This window comes from Bacillus rossius, chromosome 2 (assembly GCF_032445375.1).
Source record: "Bacillus rossius redtenbacheri isolate Brsri chromosome 2, Brsri_v3, whole genome shotgun sequence".
Classification (NCBI taxonomy): domain Eukaryota; kingdom Metazoa; phylum Arthropoda; class Insecta; order Phasmatodea; family Bacillidae; genus Bacillus; species Bacillus rossius.
In genome coordinates, this window is record NC_086331.1 from 3710264 (window position 1) to 3728839 (window position 18576).

The window sequence follows — 18576 nt, forward strand, 5'->3', positions numbered from 1 at the left end:
GTCTCGACCATTACGACCAATCCAACGGTCAGGGACTTCGACGTTCAACCACTCTCGTGCAAAGATATTCCAATGGGGAGGGGCTCCATCCTGTTGCCAAATAAAGTTTACAGGTTCACCTTGTAAATAATAATACTTAATTAATGATTAATTATTAAAAAATAAATATTATTAATAGTTAATTATTACTTAGTAATACATACATGAAAGAACAAAATTTCTTTCGAATATGGCCTGTGGCACGGTGCACAACAATAAGCTCAAACCCCATTGTGTTGCCCTCTGCCCAAACACTGCCTAAAGTCTGGGTGGCGTCAGGCGCAGGCGACCCGCCTATCCCTGCAGCATGGCGGGTTCAACCTGAGCCGCACTAAGCCACGTGGAGCCCGCTCAAGGCTGCTCTAGCGGTCACCGCCCGCACCAACGGCCCCGGAGTGGGCATAGCGCGACGTCCACCCCCTAGAAACATCCGCGCACATGAAAGTTACCAAGTGCGCAAGTGCATGAGAGCGCGATAGCGCAAGAGTGCAACAGAGCAAGTATGCTGCGTCCTTTCTACCTTTCCCTTACGTCTCCTCTTTAGGTTTCCCCCCACCCCACGTACTTACATATTCTTCTCTTCTCCCGGTTCCCCCACTACATACCTGGGGATTTCCCCTCAAGCCCTCGGAATTTTCGTAACGCTCGGAAATTGTTACCCCCTCAGCAAAGAAGTTTCATTTCAAAAATAAAGACAAAAAATATTAAGGTTGCCATAAATTGAGTACAAAAAAATTAGCATATAATGGTAAACCTTTATGCTGATCTCATATTTATTTATTATAAAAATAAACGTTAGCACAACGTCAAGACGCAGTAGCCAAAATGTCAACAAGTCAGAACTGCTGTAGGACTACAAGAGAAGGAGAGCGGGCCTCAGCGCTGTGGTGATGTGTGTGTGTGTGTGTGTGTTGCAGACGTCGGTACTTAAGGCGTGGGGCGGGAAGGCCAGCAACATTAAGGCGGCCCAAGAAGAGCTGCTGAAGCGAGCCCAGGTAGGCATCTCGCACTCGCTGACACCTCTGTCTTTCCGACCCCAAGCCAGCGCTCCGCCTCGTCATTACAAACAACTGGATCTTCGCAGAAACTATGCCGTGTTTCGACTTCCGAGTTGAACTGTTCGTTCTTGACTGCAATAAACACACGCGTGTTCACACACACACAGAGTGTTCTTGCTGTGGACTTGACCAATTTTTTGAGTGTTCTGTTGATACACCAAGAATGTTCTTTTGGATTCATGTCCAAAGCAAGCGAACTTAGTGTCCGTAAATATGCGAAGAATTCTGGATAATTTGTAACCACTGTTATTCGTAAATTGAAGGTGAATATTTTTAACAGTGCATAGGTATTTTGTATCATTTGATATTAAAAATTTTCCTTCTTTATGTCAGAGACAACTTATTTTCAAAAGCCCCTACAAAGTGTCATTGTATATTTCGTACTCATGCGCCAAAAATATTTCAGAAAACTTTACAAAAAAAAATATTTTCAGCAGATAGTCATTACTAACATAAACATTCAATTTATTTATATGTAAGATTAATTTATGTTTTATAGAAGCAATACTATAAAAATTAAATTATAGATAATATTTTTGACCAGAGAACTGTTAAAAACCACAATGGCATCTTTCCTTTCCTGTATCTCCCCCTTGAAGTAAAAAAAAAATCATTACATATCTCAAAAAAGTACAAATTTTTATACCCATACATCACAAAAAGTCTCAGATACATTTCGAAAAAGTTACACTACTGAAATGTTTTAATGATTCTGAAGTGATATAAAATGTGATTGGCTTTTGTGATGTGTGGGTAGATTATCAGGTATTAGTACCGGGCACACATAAGTATAAGCCTCGGCCATTGTGTTATTATAACTTATTCACTATGAAATAAACATTCATTACCAATTTTTATCCTGTTCAAAAGTAAAGTGAGATAGCGTTTTGAAGTAAATAAAAATTATGTACTGTTTATTCAAAAAATGATATAAGTCTGAATATTTTTTCAGGCGGTGCTTGTTATTGGAATGTCATTGTTTTGTGTTAAATTGTTTAACTATGATTTTAAAAAGGCACATGTAATGAATGGTAAACTATATGTGGTCTCATACAATTACTTTTTTTAAAACCACTGTGCCAGTATATATTCTAAGTTAGGCATTTATAGTTTATATGATGTTTGAATATAAAATAATCCATCCGATTTACGTACATAATTTCCTTTAAAACATTTTCAATGACGTTTTGCTTCTCTATGTTCTTAACAGTTGGTTGTTAGAAACTGTGTTTGACATATGATAAATTAGCATTTCACTTTGTGAAAAATATAAAACAATTAATTTTTTTGCTAATATAATTACAAAATAAAATTATTGAAATATACGTTAGAAGGTTCAAATAGATTAAAAAAATCTTGAAATGTATTAAAATTACTATTACATAAATAAAAAATTAATTAAAAATTCAGAAAAACTTTTTTGTTAAAAAATATATTAGTTTTATAGTGTTATGTTTCGGTTCTCTTTCAGGCCAACGGGGAAGCATGCCAAGGGAAGTACCGACCAGGCAGTTTCACGTCTCTTGCCTCAGGCAAAACCAACTACGCGGACTCCATCGCGTACTGATAGTGGACCTTGCTTAGCCCACCGCCGTCACGGAAGGTTTGTTTGCTTCAATTCCTCCGCGCTTGGGATAACAACTTCATTTCAAACAAGGGAACAGTTTCATAACTACAAATTATAACAAATGAGATTTTTCAACCGAATTATTAACTTTTTGTAAATGGTCAGAGAGTTATTCTACAAGCAAATATTTTGTATGTTAAACTGAATTTATAATACTGCAAAACTACTTTGATTCATGTAACAACATTTTGCTTAAGAGTTAATGAATTTAAAACTTCCGTTTGGTTGCAAGAAATCAAATATATTATTTACACAAGCTGATTTTCGAGTAATAATATTACACGGACAAGTTCACTTTTATGACAGGTTTAGTTTAACTATGTTTTAAGTTTAACAGCTGAATGTACTATTATTATTTATGATGAAAATACTGCTTACTGGTTGGCTAACGCGGTTCTTTTTTAAAATAAGAACTTAATTTAATGGGATAATAAATCATGCTTACTCACTGCTTAGTGGCTCACTTGAACCGGTCACTAAAAGTATCCGTAGTAATCCTAAAGGACACTTTATTTTTAAGTTCAGTGCAGTGATCGCATCCTCCCCGACCCACAAGCACTAAAATATGAAATTCATGAGGAGGGTGTTAGAGGGGGGATATACTTACAGAAATATGTTTATGTTTGTACGTGATTTATGTTTAATACCTTGCCTCTCGCAAGCAACTTGAGCTACTTCATTTAAACTTGGTAAGTGTGTGCCCGTCATGATTTATTTTTTTAATCATAAAATAATTTACATTTAAAATATAGGGTGATTTTGAAGTTTTTAAACTAGGATATCGCCTGTAAAATGAGTCCTCCGAAGGCCTACTTCTTTCCCTGCGTGAACTCCAGCCTGCGGGCTTCACTCAAAGTGCGGGTTTTGCGGTCTTTCCTGGGCTTTGCGGGCTTCGCTATCTCCGCTTTACCAGCTTTACCAGCTTTACAATACTCGCTCTACCCGGACCTGTCAACAACCCTCGCATCTGCAACCACGTCAGAGAGTAACTAACTGTTTCCTTGCAACAGCGTTCATGGCACCAAAACTGCAAATCCTATGAGGGATTTCCGTAAATCGTGTTTAGCTTTATTTTTTAATATTTTATTTGCGAATAAATATTATATTAATTAAATAAATTGAAAGAAGAAAACGGTCATTTTTTTTACTTTTCCTAAATATTTTATAATTCCGTAAGATTCGCATAACCTCCAGCCACCTTGGCCGCTAATTACATTATGCTGAAGTCCGAATTCCGTACACAATTATTTTTTGTATACAAGCGATTTTTTGAGGTGAATTTCATAATCATTAATATAGATGAAGAGAGATTCGAAACACAAGTATTTGTAGTTAACTTGTGTCGCATCCAAGACACGTCACGATTAGCCACCGGGCGCCCCAAAACGCCAGAAACGAAAATGTAAAACATGCGAATTTAATTTCGGCACTGGTCGGTACTAAAAAGAATTCTTCCCAAACAACTTGTGCTTATGGATGTCAGTCACCGATATGTTATGACCTTGTACCTATATGTAGCCGTATTGATAGCTTGGCATTTCAGAAAATGTAAGCATTTGTGGCGAGTGTTTGGGTGAAGAGTCGACATGCATTAGAGGGCACATGCTAGCTATAAGCTATATCCCCACACCGAAACAGGTACTCGTACAGAAAATATGTTCTATTAGGTTCATCGCACACTATAGTATGCCGCACCGCGTCGCGCCTCGCCTCGCCTCGACCCACCTTGCCAAACCTCGTCGCGCTTCGCCCGGCCAAGCTACGCCTCGCCTTGCCTCGCCTTGCCTCACCTCGCCTCGCCTCGCCACGCCTCGCCCCGCCTCGCCTTGCCTCGCCTCTCCTCGCCACCCATCCCCTCGACCCACCTTGCCAAACCTCGTCGCGCTTCGCCCGGCCAAGCTACGCCTCGCCTTGCCTCGCCTTGCCTCACCTCGCCTCGCCTCGCCACGCCTTGCCCCGCCTCGCCTTGCCTCGCCTCTCCTCGCCACCCATCCCCTCGACCCACCTTGCCAAACCTCATCGCGCTTCGCCCGGCCAAGCTACGCCTCGCCTTGCCTCGCCTTGCCTCACCTCGCCTCGCCTCGCCACGCCTCGCCCCGCCTCGCCTTGCCTCGCCTCTCCTCACCACCCATCCCCTCGACCCACCTTGCCAAACCTCGTCGCGCTTCGCCCGGCCAAGCTACGCCTCGCCTTGCCTCGCCTTGCCTCACCTCGCCTCGCCTCGCCACGCCTCGCCCCGCCTCGCCTTGCCTCGCCTCTCCTCGCCACCTATCCCCTCGACCCACCTTGCCAAACCTCGTCGCGCTTCGCCCGGCCAAGCTACGCCTCGCCTTGCCTCGCCTTGCCTCACCTCGCCTCGCTTCGCCACGCCTCGCCCCGCCTCGCCTTGCCTCGCCTCTCCTCGCCACCCCTCCCCTCGACCCACCTTGCCAAACCTCGTCGCGCTTCGCCCGGCCAAGCTACGCCTCGCCTTGCCTCGCCTTGCCTCACCTCGCCTCGCCTCGCCACGCCACGCCTCGCCCCGCCTCGCCTTGCCTCGCCTCTCCTCGCCACCCCTCCCCTCGACCCACCTTGCCAAACCTCGTCGCGCTTCGCCCGGCCAGGCTACGCCTCGCCTTGCCTCGCCTCCCCTCGCCCCGCCCCGCCCCGCCCTATCTCGCAACACCTCGCCTCGTCCCACCCCGCCTCGCCTTGCCTCGCCTTGCCTCACCTCGCCTCGCCTCGCCACGCCTCGCCCCGCCTCGCCTTGCCTCGTCTCTTCTCGCCACCCCTCCCCTCGACCCACCTTGCCAAACCTCGTCGCGCTTCGTCCGGCCAGGCTACGCCTCGCCTTGCCTCACCTCGCCTCGCCTCGCCCCGCCCCGCCTCGCCTTGCCTCGCCTCTCCTCGCCACCCATCCCCTCGACCCACCTTGCCAAACCTCGTCGCGCTTCGCCCGGCCAAGCTACGCCTCGCCTTGCCTCGCCTTGCCTCACCTCGCCTCGCCTCGCCTCGCCCCGCCCCGCCTCGCCTCGCCTCGCCACCCCTCCCCTCGACCCACCTTGCCAAACCTCGTCGCGCTTCGCCCGGCCAGGCTACGCCTCGCCTTGCCTCGCCTCCCCTCGCCCCGCCCCGCCCCGCTCTATCTCGCAACACCTCGCCTCGCCTCGCCCCACCCCGCCTCGCCTTGCCTCGCCTTGCCTCACCTCGCCTCGCCTCGCCCCGCCCCGCCTCGCCTTGCCTCGCCTCGCCTCGCCACCCCTCCCCTCGACCCACCTTGCCAAACCTCGTCGCGCTTCGTCCGGCCAGGCTACGCCTCGCCTTGCCTCGCCTCCCTTCGCCCCCCTGGAAGAATCCCGGCTGAACACTTGCAGATAATGTAACCACGACGCGGAGTTGTTCCGCGCCCGGAACTTTGGGAGGAGTTTCAGAGGAATTTTTCCGGAGACTTTCGAAAGTATTGGAAAAACTTCCGCTATTCTTGAAGTAAATCTGGAAACAGGTGGTGGAATTCTCCGCATATTTCTCTCTTCTCGTAAATCGGGTGAACCCACGTCGGCCTTTGTGTCTTCTCCTCCTCTTCCGATTCCGGTAAACAAAATGGGGAAAAAAATCTTTCTCCTCGGAGCTACTCATGACGTTGAAACTAAACTACCCTTGAAGTGGATGCCACTTCACACCGCGCGCCGCCGAGTGCCTTACCCCTATCACTCTGCCTCCAGCTTCCCCTTCCTTTCTTCCCCTTCGCCGATTCCCGTGACGTCACTGGGATTATAACCTGGTGGGCCCCCTGTGGCTTCGGGACTACACGCCACACCCGAGTTTAACTAGGTCACTTGAAGTCACAGCACACCGACAAGCCTCTATTGCACACCAACACGACACTACATCACGCCAGTTAGCCGATCTAACTGGTGGGGAGCTTCTCTCCCCCGCCGAATTAGGTACACAACCTACCAGCGCACACACAGGCCCGTGTGCCAAACCTATCCCACAAGGCACGCGCCCCCGCCGTCGATTCAAATGATTCTTCACCAGTGTGGGGTGCACCTGAATTACCATGCACTTAGCGGGTTACAGAAACTTCGGTTTCTGGCCTCGCCCACGCTTACTGCCCCGGATGGCAATATGGTGAATCGGCGGCGGCCTGGGGTCTGTTCCGGTCCGGAGGTGTCGCGACATGGTCTTGGTATGTATGCTCAAGCAGTCGTAACTTTACATTAGTGTGAAGTGGTCATGCTCTTGTTGTTTATGTAGCTTAAACTCTCCTGAGGTTAGGCATCTATATTCTAAATCCTGTTTCGGCCGCCACTTTTAGAAAATTTGATTTTGGTTTCCGGTGTCTGCTTAATTTGCTTTGGAGTTAATTAGCTGTTTGAAGCATGACTGCTGCGCCATACCCGAACCATGGCGCGACACCCCCAGATGTAATATTCTCATTCTTATTATTTCCTTAAGTATTGAATACCTTGACTGGCCGTGTTTGTACAAAAAACGTACTTTTTATTCATTGCTGATGGCAGTAAACAGATGCTCTATTTTATTACTTGGCTATGGCCGTTGGATCGGACAGACCACAAGCACGAGTACCCTGTTTGAATCTCCTCGCGAGCAGCAGTTAGCTTGGCCTTCTCGGTTTCTGTGTAATAAATCGTGTTCGTTATATGTGTTAGTTTGTTAATTTAGGTAATTCCTTGCTTTGTTAACGTTGATTAGGGTTTTGAATTTATATGCTTGTAATGAAAGTAATGTAGGTGTCTCGTACGGCGTTAACTCTGTATAATACATTTTCTTCTTGTAATGTATTTGAATACTTTGCTAATTTATTGATGCAATAATATGCGCATTATTTGTCATGACTATGTGTCAAATAATAGTCTCGAATACTAAATGATTTGTACCCTTAATTGTATTATCACAAATGTGAAAGGTTAATGTAATTTCATATTTATTCTGAGCAATAAATTGTATGGATTATTTTCGTAATTTTGGTTGTGCTTTACGTTTCTATCCCTTGTTCGCTAAATTTCACAACATGTTTTACTTTCTGCCATGACCCATCTAGCTGGGTTTTATTCACATTTTTTAATCACATGTTTATTTTGTCGGTAGCCCCTCTAAGGCTTCGCCCTAACCTGAAAACTACTAACAAAAATAAACCGAATCCAAACTAGTCGCACGATACTGCTGTACTCCAGGTCACCGCTGAAGGAATTGAGCGCGCTGAATCAGAAAACTGCTTCTGCAGTGTGCCAACCCCCAGGTGGGCCCATCAGGTATCTCCACAGAGTATTGGTCGGTGCTGGTGGGATCCCAGCCAGCCTCCTGTAGAGCGCTAGGATCGGCGGTCCCTCGCACGCTAGAGTTCAGCACCAGCCCTGGACATGAGCTCCACAAGCGCGGAGGGCGCTAAGGGCCACACAGGCTCGCGCATCACACAGGTGTTCGCCTCTACGCACCAGGCACTGAGCTGATGTGCGGTCTTCTCGTTGGAAACGCGTCTCTTAGAGACTTTAATCAGCGACCCTTTAGTTTTAAGGTCGAATATTAAAGATAATGTCTCCCTCCACTTCTCCATACCATTTACAATACCTAAAAAGGTGTGTGAAAACACCCGTGTTAGCCTTCTCGACTGTCCAAAAAGTACTGGTTATAGACGAAACCATGGAACAAAAACTTTTATAGAGAAGTGCATTGGCTCCTAAATGTTATTGGTAGTCAAACACTTTTAATAAAATTTGATCGGTTTGTAACGGGCACGCTAACACCTGAAGCTCTGTCTAGACAGGAAGCGACCTTAAAAGTTCGCAAAGAAATTTTATGTTAGGTTTCTTGTAGTAGCTCAAACTCCTTTTCGAACCCTGATAAGGATGTTCATTCGATTACTCGGAAAACTAATTTCCATTTTACATGACGTGGCTGCAAATTACGAAGAGTTTTGTATATAATCTTAAATTCAATTTTTTAATTGTGTTTTGTTGACAGGTCACGAGAGATACAGAGGCCTGCTCGTGGTACTGGAGAAGAAATAGACAATGACTTATTTCAACGAACTATCCCAGCGTTTGCCTGGAGGGATTCCGAAAATTATGGAAAACAGAAGTTTACGATGTTGCCCCACTGCGCTATCTTTTTTTTTTAAATTAAAAAATTCAGTTTTTGAAGCGAAGCTTCATTTGAGCGTGATGAGGGTAAAATTTCAAGGCTGAATTTTAATGTAACGTTTTCGTGAAACATTATTGTAAAACGTTTCTGACGCGAAAAAAAGACAGATAATAGGTCTTTGCCCGAAATGATAAAAAGAGAGCACTATGCTATATATGTTGCTGGGCTCGTTTCGTTCTCCTATTTATGCGATGATTCGTTCCCCACAAAAAAATAGAACCGAGATAGATAGATAAATGAAATAATACGATAGAAAGTGTGTGCATACGCTTCTTTCAGAAAATAGATATAGGTATCCTAAACAAACCTGTGAATGACTTGAATTTTATTTTTGCTACCAGCGCGCTCACGTTCCTCTTAGGTCAACTAGCAGCGTAGAGAGCGCTTTTGAAACAGTCTCTGCATTTACCGTATAGATAGCGCTACCTGTTTTGAATTTCATATTTCGTTCAGAGTTTTGGCGTGTTCGAAATTGCAGAATTGGTTGAAGAAACAGTAACATTTTTAGTTTTTTTTATAGCGCGAGCATTTTAACAGTGAATAATATTTATTGTTAATTAATCACTATTAGAAAATTGTCTTCTTTATCTCTGTGTTGTTTTACCCATTTCGACATATTTACGAGTGGAGGTTTAATTGCCAAATAAATTTTACTTCTATCACGTGTACTGCGTTACACGCGTTTTTTTTTTTTTTTTTTTTTTTTTAGCAATCAGGTTAAGGTGAATAGGGAGAAAAGTTTACGTTGACCGCCTGTTATTTAAATCTTTCAAATGACATGTTGTAATTTGAATACCACTAAAGGTTTTTTATTTTGATACTAACATGCATGTGGTTTTTTTTGTAGCTGGATACGTCTGTGGTGTTGGACAGCCACTACACCACAAGTGCGGTCCGATTGGCGGTGATACTACGTACGAAGATTAAGGCAGAAATAGCTTACAAATATATACTGATTTCCGCAATTAACGCATTCATTATCATTTGAAACGCTGCCAGGCAGAAGCTCAAGTCACCAAGTACTGGCTCTTTATGGAATATATTCGGAAATAATCACACAGTAAAGATTTTTTTTTGTCCCGGGCCTAATTTGACGTAAGGAATAACACACGGAGAGTAATATTGTTACTAAGATATGACCAGAGTGTAAATGTTACACTATTTTAATTTCATTTTATCACTACCTTCTTTTGTAGTAAATTAAAGACTTTCTTTACAGACATAATTTAACAGTTTTGCGGTATATATACTAGTTGGAGAAACATTTCTACGTGGTTATATTCTGAATTTAGCATCCAGATTACCTACTTGAAAATGCACTTATTTTACTAAGACATACTGAAATTTTACTTATTTCTGAATTATATAAGTACGCTTATCTAAATATTAGAAAGGGTGTAAAAATACCAGCACAAAGAGGTAAGCAAAATTGAAGGCTATGCACCTTTCTTGTGACGGCAACAATGTTTGCTTCGACTGGGTGGTGGATTCAACAAATATGTTCCTTTTTGAGAAACCTACTCTTTCAAATATGACATTATTTGTGAACATCAGAGCAGGAAATACCTTAATCATATTGTAATGATGTGACTTATCCCCTCAGGATCTTTACATTAGCTACGAAACAATATTATCGAGAAAATCTGTAGACTAATATCTGTCAAAATGTTAACAAGTCTTAAGTGGGAAGGTAGTGATTTTATATTAATTATTTAAATTTATAGTTGCTAAATGAGAATTATGATGCAATGTAATTTTTGATTTGCTATTCTTTACCTAAAAATTAATTTCAGCAATAAACATCATGCTTGAGATTTTGTCAAAGATATATCTCTATTTTTTTTCTGAATTGTCTGACCTAGTAGGTCTAACTATAAATATGTCTTATTACAAATATAAATAAGATGCATGAGAATCATTTATTTTATCTGTATTGTAATTTGTTAGTCTAGGCAACAGTGTTAGGTAAGAGACACTAAAATATGTGAATTATAATAATCAGTTTAATATTAGGAAAACAACCGCAGGTTTTACATACATCGTTCGTGTTCTCTTGTTTAACTAGATGGATTTGGACTCAGTTTGGAAAGCAGCAATGCAGAAATACTAAATGTATGTTTGTGACTATATTTCTTATATGAAAGTTTAAATGTTTCACATGTCTGTAAACTCTTCTTATTGATGTATGTCACCATATATATATGCTGTGGAGGGAAAAATATAAACACTTATTCTGAACGAAAACTATCTTGTTATTTTGTTTCACCTGGAATCATATTATCCACTCATTCTTGGATATGTTGAAAACAATCAATCTTAATGCCGTAATTTATGGTCTTGTGAAGTATTGCATTTGGGCGTATCAGTAAGTGTTACTCTATCAGGATAAATCTAGAAACCCCGCTTACTTATTTGGCATCAGGCTAGACTGCACAGTCTTAAATATGCTTTGGGCACTTTCGTTTTCCCTTGGGCTGATTTATTCTCGAGGAACTAGACTTTCTTTCTACGAGGTTTGACGTTAGTTGGCCACTATTCTGCTAACTGGTAATGTTATTTTGCTGATAGTTGTAGAGGTTCCTTTTGAAATAACTGAAAACAGTTAACCAAGAAAAAAGTTCAAATGTTTGATAGCTGACCATACACCAGAATGCATCTTAGAGATGCCGGTATGTCTTTCCGTCAGTGTAAGCAAGGAACAACAAGAAATGAGCGCACAGATTGGACTTACATACGGGTTACAAATTACTTAGCTCCAAAGCAAAACATTTAAGCTAAAGTATTTCACTGTTAAAAACAAATTTAACTAGGGAGACAAGTAACAAAGCAAACGGAGAAAACTTATTTTATATTTAGTTTTAAGCTACAACTCGCATTGTCCTTTCCACGGCAAAACTTTCGATAGAGAGTTACGGATAGTGATTATTTAGTGAAGTAATTACTCAAAACATGTTGATTCATATGGGAAAAAATGTTTGCGAAAGTAAACATGTCAAGACAAAAAATTTTCTGCAGTCATTTCCGTCAAAACTTCACGCTTGGGGTTAACTGAAAAACTAACTCTAAGATTAATCTTAATCGGTACTCTAGCTTACCTGTACTAAATTAGTTACTCACGTGCGCAAGTCTCAAAAGTAAGTGAGGATAAGGCTGTTAGCAGGGTGGTCGGTGTAGTTCAGCGATAAGTCGAACCTGGGACGAAATGTCTGCCTGGGAATGGAAATCGCCAAATCTGAATGATTACATGCAAAGTGTGTGAAGCCGTTTTTTTCCCTTCAGCTAATTGTTGGGTCATATGGGTTATAGGCCCAAAACATTGGCTGATGTATAGTGTTTGCAGCGTGGAAACAGTTTTAAAAGAATTTTTTTATTAAATCAAAGAACAGTTTTTAACAACGGAGATTTATATTCATACTTACTAACAATTATCAAACATGGTCAAGCACCGTTAGTGCGGTATTTTGGGCGTATACAATATGGCTATTGCGAGGTTAAAAAGTGTCTTCACCTACGTCACAGCATGCCGTCTCCTGGCAATTCCTAACTCTATGTCATAGAAACTATGCAGTCGCTGCTGGTGTGATACGGCCAGCTGCAATGTCCATGTGAAATGGCTAACTGAACCTCTGGTGTGAAATGGCTTGTAGCTATGCCACTGTGAGGTGCGATATGGCTAGCAGCACTGCTGATGTGATGTGACCAGATGCAATGCAGGAGTGTTATGGCCAGATGCACTACCTGTGTGATGTGCGATATAGCTAGCAGCACTTCTGGTGTAATTTGAACAGCTGCAATTCCTGTGTGAAATGGCTAGCTGTACTGCTGGTGTAATATGGCTAGATGCACTGCCTCTGTGAAGTGAGATATGGCTAGCTGAAATGCCTGTGTTGTGCTGGGGATCTTAAGGTTTCATAAGGATATGAGGAATGAACAGAAACAAGGTGTGATTCCGTCTGAATATAATTACTCCATACTTAGGAAACTTATAACATATATTAAAAGGTATTAACATACAATATCAATTACATAATTAAAGAGCTCTCAGGTATATTAAGAAAGAAAAAAAAATATGGGCCAGCCCTAAATTAGATTATAAGATGTTTCATTAAAATACATAAACCAATAAAAAAATACAAATATGTTCTAACCATCCCAGTTTATATTCTTAAAGTCCAAAACATATGTTTATATGATTTATTTCTTCGAACGTCGTAATTTAAAGAATGTTCCAAAAAAAAAGTTTATAAATACTGTAGCACCGGAGGTCGGTGCTTCGCTTCCCGGAGACCAGTAGTCAACATGGCGCCAAGGCGCCTTTTTGTTGAAGAGGAAGAGCGTGAAAATGCCAATTCGGCGTCCGGTTCTTGGGCCCTGTCTGTGAACAGTCCGAATCAAACATGATCAGAAATAGTACACAGACAGTTAGCAAACTGGGCAGAAAATGTCCGCAAAAGATAAGGGGAGGTTGGGGAATACAGCTGATAGTAATTCGCCAGACAGGGAAGTTGGCTTCTAGTTTCTGAACCGTAGCAAGGCCGGAACTGGAGCTCGTGGATACGCGGCAGGCGCGGACATTTCCATTATTTAAAAAGAAATTATATAAAAGAAATAACTATTATTCTTTGTACTGTACAGACGGACTAAACTACTTAAAGAAATTTACAGGGATAGCATCCCTTGTCTAATCGACTACATCGTCGGTTGTGGCCGGATGGAAGTCTTGTAGTGCGTCTCGTTGATAAGCCGAATATCTCAAACAGTCCGTCTGTAATCGCGACGCGAAGTGTCTGCGGAAGAGCCGCGTCTCGTAATTAAAAGGAAAAACTCAATCAGAAGGTGGTGGGGGAGACTGGGGCGTCCAGACCGAAGGGTTCCGAAGTTCCCCGAATGGTAATCACAAAAAACTCTGACTTTGATATTTCAAAGTTGGTAGCACGGGCAGATTTTAGCGCTACCTGTTAAGGGGTGTCTGAAATAAAAAAGAATGGACTCGTCCTTGAAGTTGGTCACTGCCTGCCGGGTTCACATCAGGGCAATGATCCAGGGCTAAATTTTGAGAACCAAGAGGGAGCTGGGAAGGGGAAGGGGGGACAAAAAACGCAACGACGCTGGGAACGAGCATCCTACCTAGCCGTGACTTTCTAGGAGAGAACCTAAGACGTATGCGTGACGGGAAAGGCTATGGTAAGCTCGTCTCTGAGAAGTGGTAACAACTCGTACAGAGCTGTTGTATGCAGTTTTAGTCATGCAGGGAAATAATGTTACAAACCCCGGACATGACTGTAAGCGGGAGAAATGTCAAACGGGCTGCCAACGATGTCTTAGACTTGCAAAATATCAGATTGGTCCCTGAGAAAAAGTGCCTCAGGCTACTGGCACAAAGTTTAAATACGTAGAGTACACCAGCCTAACAAAGTGTAAATAACTCAATTGTAACCAAATTATATAGAAAATAAAATTTCCAAAAATTATTTAATATTATAATAAAAAAATGTGCCGAAATACCTCATTTCCAGCACAGTGTGATATGGCTAGCTGCACTTCTGGTGTTATATGGCCAGATTAACTACCTGTGTGATTTACGATATGCCTAGCAGCACTTCTGGTGTTATATGGCCAGCTGCAATGCCTGTGTGAAATGGCTTGCTGTACTGCTGGTGTGATATGGTAATTTGCACTGTTTCTTTGAAGTGTGATGTGGCCAGAAGCACTCCTGGTGTGAATTTACCAGCAGGAATGAAGGTGTTATATGGCCAGATGTACTACCTGTGTGCTGAGCGATATGGCTAGCAGCTCTTCTGTTATATAGTGTAATGCTCCTCGTGCCTCAAGATTAAATTATTTTAAATTAATTAAACAAATAACCTTGGAAACTGCTGGGCAAAATATTAAGAAAAATAAAGTTATTGACCAGAGGTGGCACGAGGTGGAGTACAAAACAATTTGGAACTCCCTGTACACAAGCAACTTGGGAGCTAGTGGATTGTTTAAAAGGATATAGGTGAATATGAAACAAATAAATCACAATATAGGTCGGTTGCTCTATAGGTTTCCTGGTTTTATTTAAAATGGTAAATTAAATCTGTTTTTCCTTTGTTTTGGTTTTACAATAAAATATATTAACACATAACAAGTAGGAGGGCCGGCCCGATATTATTAATAACCCGTTATATTATATATTATATATTGCGAAATACGATATGGCTAGCAGCACTTCTGCTATTATATGTCCAATTCCATTTATATGGCTAGCTGACTGCTGGTGTGATATGGACAGCTTCAATGCCTGTATGAAATTGTTAGCAGAAATGTAGGAGTGATATGGTCAGCTGCACTCCTGGTGTGATATGACCAGTTGATATTCTGGTGTGATATGACCCGATACACTACCTGTGTGATGTGCGATATGGAAAGCAGCACTTCTGGTGTTATATGGCCAGCTGCAATGACTGTGTGAAATAGCTTCTGCACTGCTGGTGTGAAATGGTTATTTGCATTGTTTCTTTGATGTGTGATGTGGCCAGAAGCACTCCTCGTGTGTATTGGCCAGCAGGAATGAAGGTGTTATATGGCCAGATGCACTACCTGTGTACTGAGCGATATGGCTAGCTGCAACTCTGTTTTTATATGGCTGAAAGCACTGTTTGTGTTAGGTTCAATATGGCTAGCTGCACTAATTTAGTGATATGGCTAATTGCAGTACCTATGTGATGTGCGTTATGGCTAGCAGCATTTCTGGTGTTATGTCAGCTACAATGCCTTTTATATGGCTAGCAGCACTGCAGGTATTATATGGCCAGATGCAATGCCTGTGGGAAATGGCTAACTGCACTGCTGGTGTGATATGGCTAGTAGCACTTCCTCTGTGAAGTGCTTTATGGCCAGCTGCACTGCAAGTGTGAGGTGTGATATGGTTAACTGCAATGCCTGTGCGATATGGCTAGATGCAATGTTGGTGAGATATGGCCAGCTGCACTACCTGTGTGAAATGACCAGCTTCAAAGCCTGAGTGATATTGACAGCTGCACTCCTGGTGTGATTTGACCAGTTGATATGCTTGTGTGATATGTCCAGATGCACTACCTATGTGATGTGTGATATGGCAAGCTGCACTACTTGTGTGATGTGTGATAAGGCTAGCTTCAGTACCTGTGATATGGCTAGCTGCAATGCTGGTGCAATTTGGCCAGCTTCAGTACCTGTATGATGTGTGATAATGCTAGCTTCAGTACCTGTATGATGTGTGATAATGCTAGCTTCAGTACCTGTGTTATGTGTCATATGGCCAGATGCACTACCTGTGTGATGTGTGATATGGCTAGCTGCACTACTTGTGTGATGTGTGATAAGGCTAGCTTCGGTACCTGTAATACGACTAGCTTCAGTACCTGTAATAAGGCTAGCTTCAGTACTTGTGATATGGCTAGCTTCAGTACCTGTGATAAGGCTATCTGCCATGCTGGTGTGATATGGCCAGCTTCAGTATCTTTGTGATGTGCGATATGACCAGCTTCAGTACCTGTGATATGGCTGTTTATAATTCTGGTGTGAAATGGCCAGCTTCAGTACCTGTGTGATGTGTGATAAAGCTAGCTTCAGTACCTGTGTGATGTGCGATATGACCAGCTTCAGTACCTGTTTTATGTGTGATAAGGCTAGTTCGGTACTTATAATACAGCTAGTTTCAGTACTTGTGATATGGCTAGCTTCAGTACCTGTAATATGGCTGTCTGCCATGCTGGTGTGATATGGCCAGCTTCCGTACATGTGTGATGTGTGATAAGGCTAGCTTCAGTACCTGCGTCATGTGTGAAATGACAAACTTCATTACCTGTGTGATGTGCGATATGACCAGCTGCACTACTTGTTTTATGTGTGATAAGGCTAGATTCAGTACCTGTTTTATGGCTAGCTGCAATGCTGGTGTGATTTGGACAGCTTCAGTACCTGTGTGAAGTGTGATAAGGCTAGCTTCAGTACCTGTTATATGGCTAGTTGTGATATGATTAGCTGCACTACTTGTTTTATCTGCGATATGACCAGCTTCAGTACCTGTGTTGTGAGTGATGAGGCTTGCTTCAGTACCTGTGTTATGTGTGATACGGCTAGCTGCAATTCTGGTGTGATTTGGCCAGCTTCAGTACCTGTATGTTGTGTGGTAAGGCTAGCTGCACTAACTGTGTGATAAAATCAGCTTCAGTACCTGTGATATAGCTAGCTGCAATGCTTGTGTGACATGGCCAGCTTTGGTTCCTGTTTGATGTCCTATATGGCCAGCTTCATTACCTGTGTGATAAGGCTAGCTACGATGCTGGTGTGATATGGCCAGCTGCACTACCTGTGTGATGTGTGATATGGCTAGCTGCACTACTTGTGTGATGTGTGATAAGGCTAGCTTCAGTAACTGTGTTGGGTGTGATAAGGCTAGCTTCAGTAACTGTGTTGTATGTGATAAGGCTAGCTTCAGTAACTGTGTTGGGTGTGATAAGGCTAGCTTCAGTACCTGTGTTATGTGTAATAAGGCTAGCTTCAGTACCTGTAATACGGCTAGCTTCAGTACTTGTGATATGGCTAGCTTCATTACCTGTGATATGGGTGTCTGCCATGCTGGTGTGATATGGCCAGCTTCACGATCTTTGTGATGTGTGATATGGCTAGCTGCACTACTTGTGTGATGTGTGATAAGGCTAGTTTCAGTACCTGTGATTACGCTAGCTTCAGTACATTTTATATGGGTAGCTGCAATGCTGGTGTGATATGGCTAGATGCACTACTTGTTTTATGTGCGATATGACCAGCTTCAGTCTCTGTGTTGTGTATGATAAGGCTAGCTTCGGTACCTGTGTTATGTGTGATATGACCAGCTTCAGTACCTGTGTTATGTGTGAAGGCTAGCTTCGGTACCTGCATTATGTGTGATAAGGCTAGCTTCAGTACTTGTGATATGGCTTGCTTCAGTACCTGTGATATGGGTGTCTGCCATGCTGGTGTGATATGGCCAGCTTCAGTATCTTTGTGATATGCGATATGACCGGCTTCAGTACCTGTGTTATGTGTGATAAGGCTAGCTTCAGTACCTGTGTTATGTGTGAAGGCTAGCTTCGGTACCTGCATTATGTGTGATAAGGCTAGCTTCAGTACTTGTGATATGGCTTGCTTCAGTACCTGTGATATGGGTGTCTGCCATACTGGTGTGAAATGGCCAGCTTCAAAACCTGTGTGATGTGCGATATGACCAGCTTCAGTACCTGTTTTATGTGTGATAAGGCTAGCTGCACTACTTGTGTGATGTGTGAAAAGGCTATCTTCAGTACCTGTTATATGTCTAGCTGCAATGCTGGTGTGATATGGCCAGCTTCATTACCTGTCTGAAAAGGCTAGCTACAATGCTGGTGTGATATGACCAGCTTCAGTACCTGTGTTATGTGTGATAATGATAGCTTCAGTAACTGTGTTATGTGTCATTTCACACCAGCATGGCAAACAACCATATTACAGGTACTGAAGCTAGACATATCACAGGTACTGAAGATATCCTTAACCCACTTAACACAGGTACTGAAGCTAGCCTTATCACACATCACACAGGTAGTGCATCTGGCCATATCACACAAGAATATCAACTGGTCAAATCACACCAGGAGAGCAGCTGGCAATATTACTCAGGCATTGAAGCTAGCCATATCACACAGGTAGTGCAGCTAGTCT

At 42.8% G+C, this 18576-nt stretch overlaps 1 protein-coding gene across 4 annotated transcripts in view; it reads left to right on the forward strand.

Annotated features, from left to right (window-relative positions):
• Positions 1-11112, forward strand: part of LOC134529038 (fructose-bisphosphate aldolase-like) — a 50607-nt gene extending 39495 nt beyond the window's left edge. For 2 of the 4 annotated variants that reach the window (XM_063362733.1, XM_063362734.1), the window contains exons 7-9: positions 957-1034; positions 2569-2700; positions 9716-11112. In XM_063362733.1, the coding sequence (XP_063218803.1) occupies positions 957-1034; positions 2569-2664 (174 nt within the window). In that variant the 3' untranslated portion in view covers positions 2665-2700; positions 9716-11112. Of the gene's footprint in view, positions 1-956; positions 1425-2568; positions 2701-9715 lie in introns of those variants that run through there. The other 2 variants (XM_063362732.1, XM_063362731.1) reach the window with 1 other exon arrangement.
• The last annotated feature ends 7464 nt before the right edge of the window (positions 11113-18576 follow it).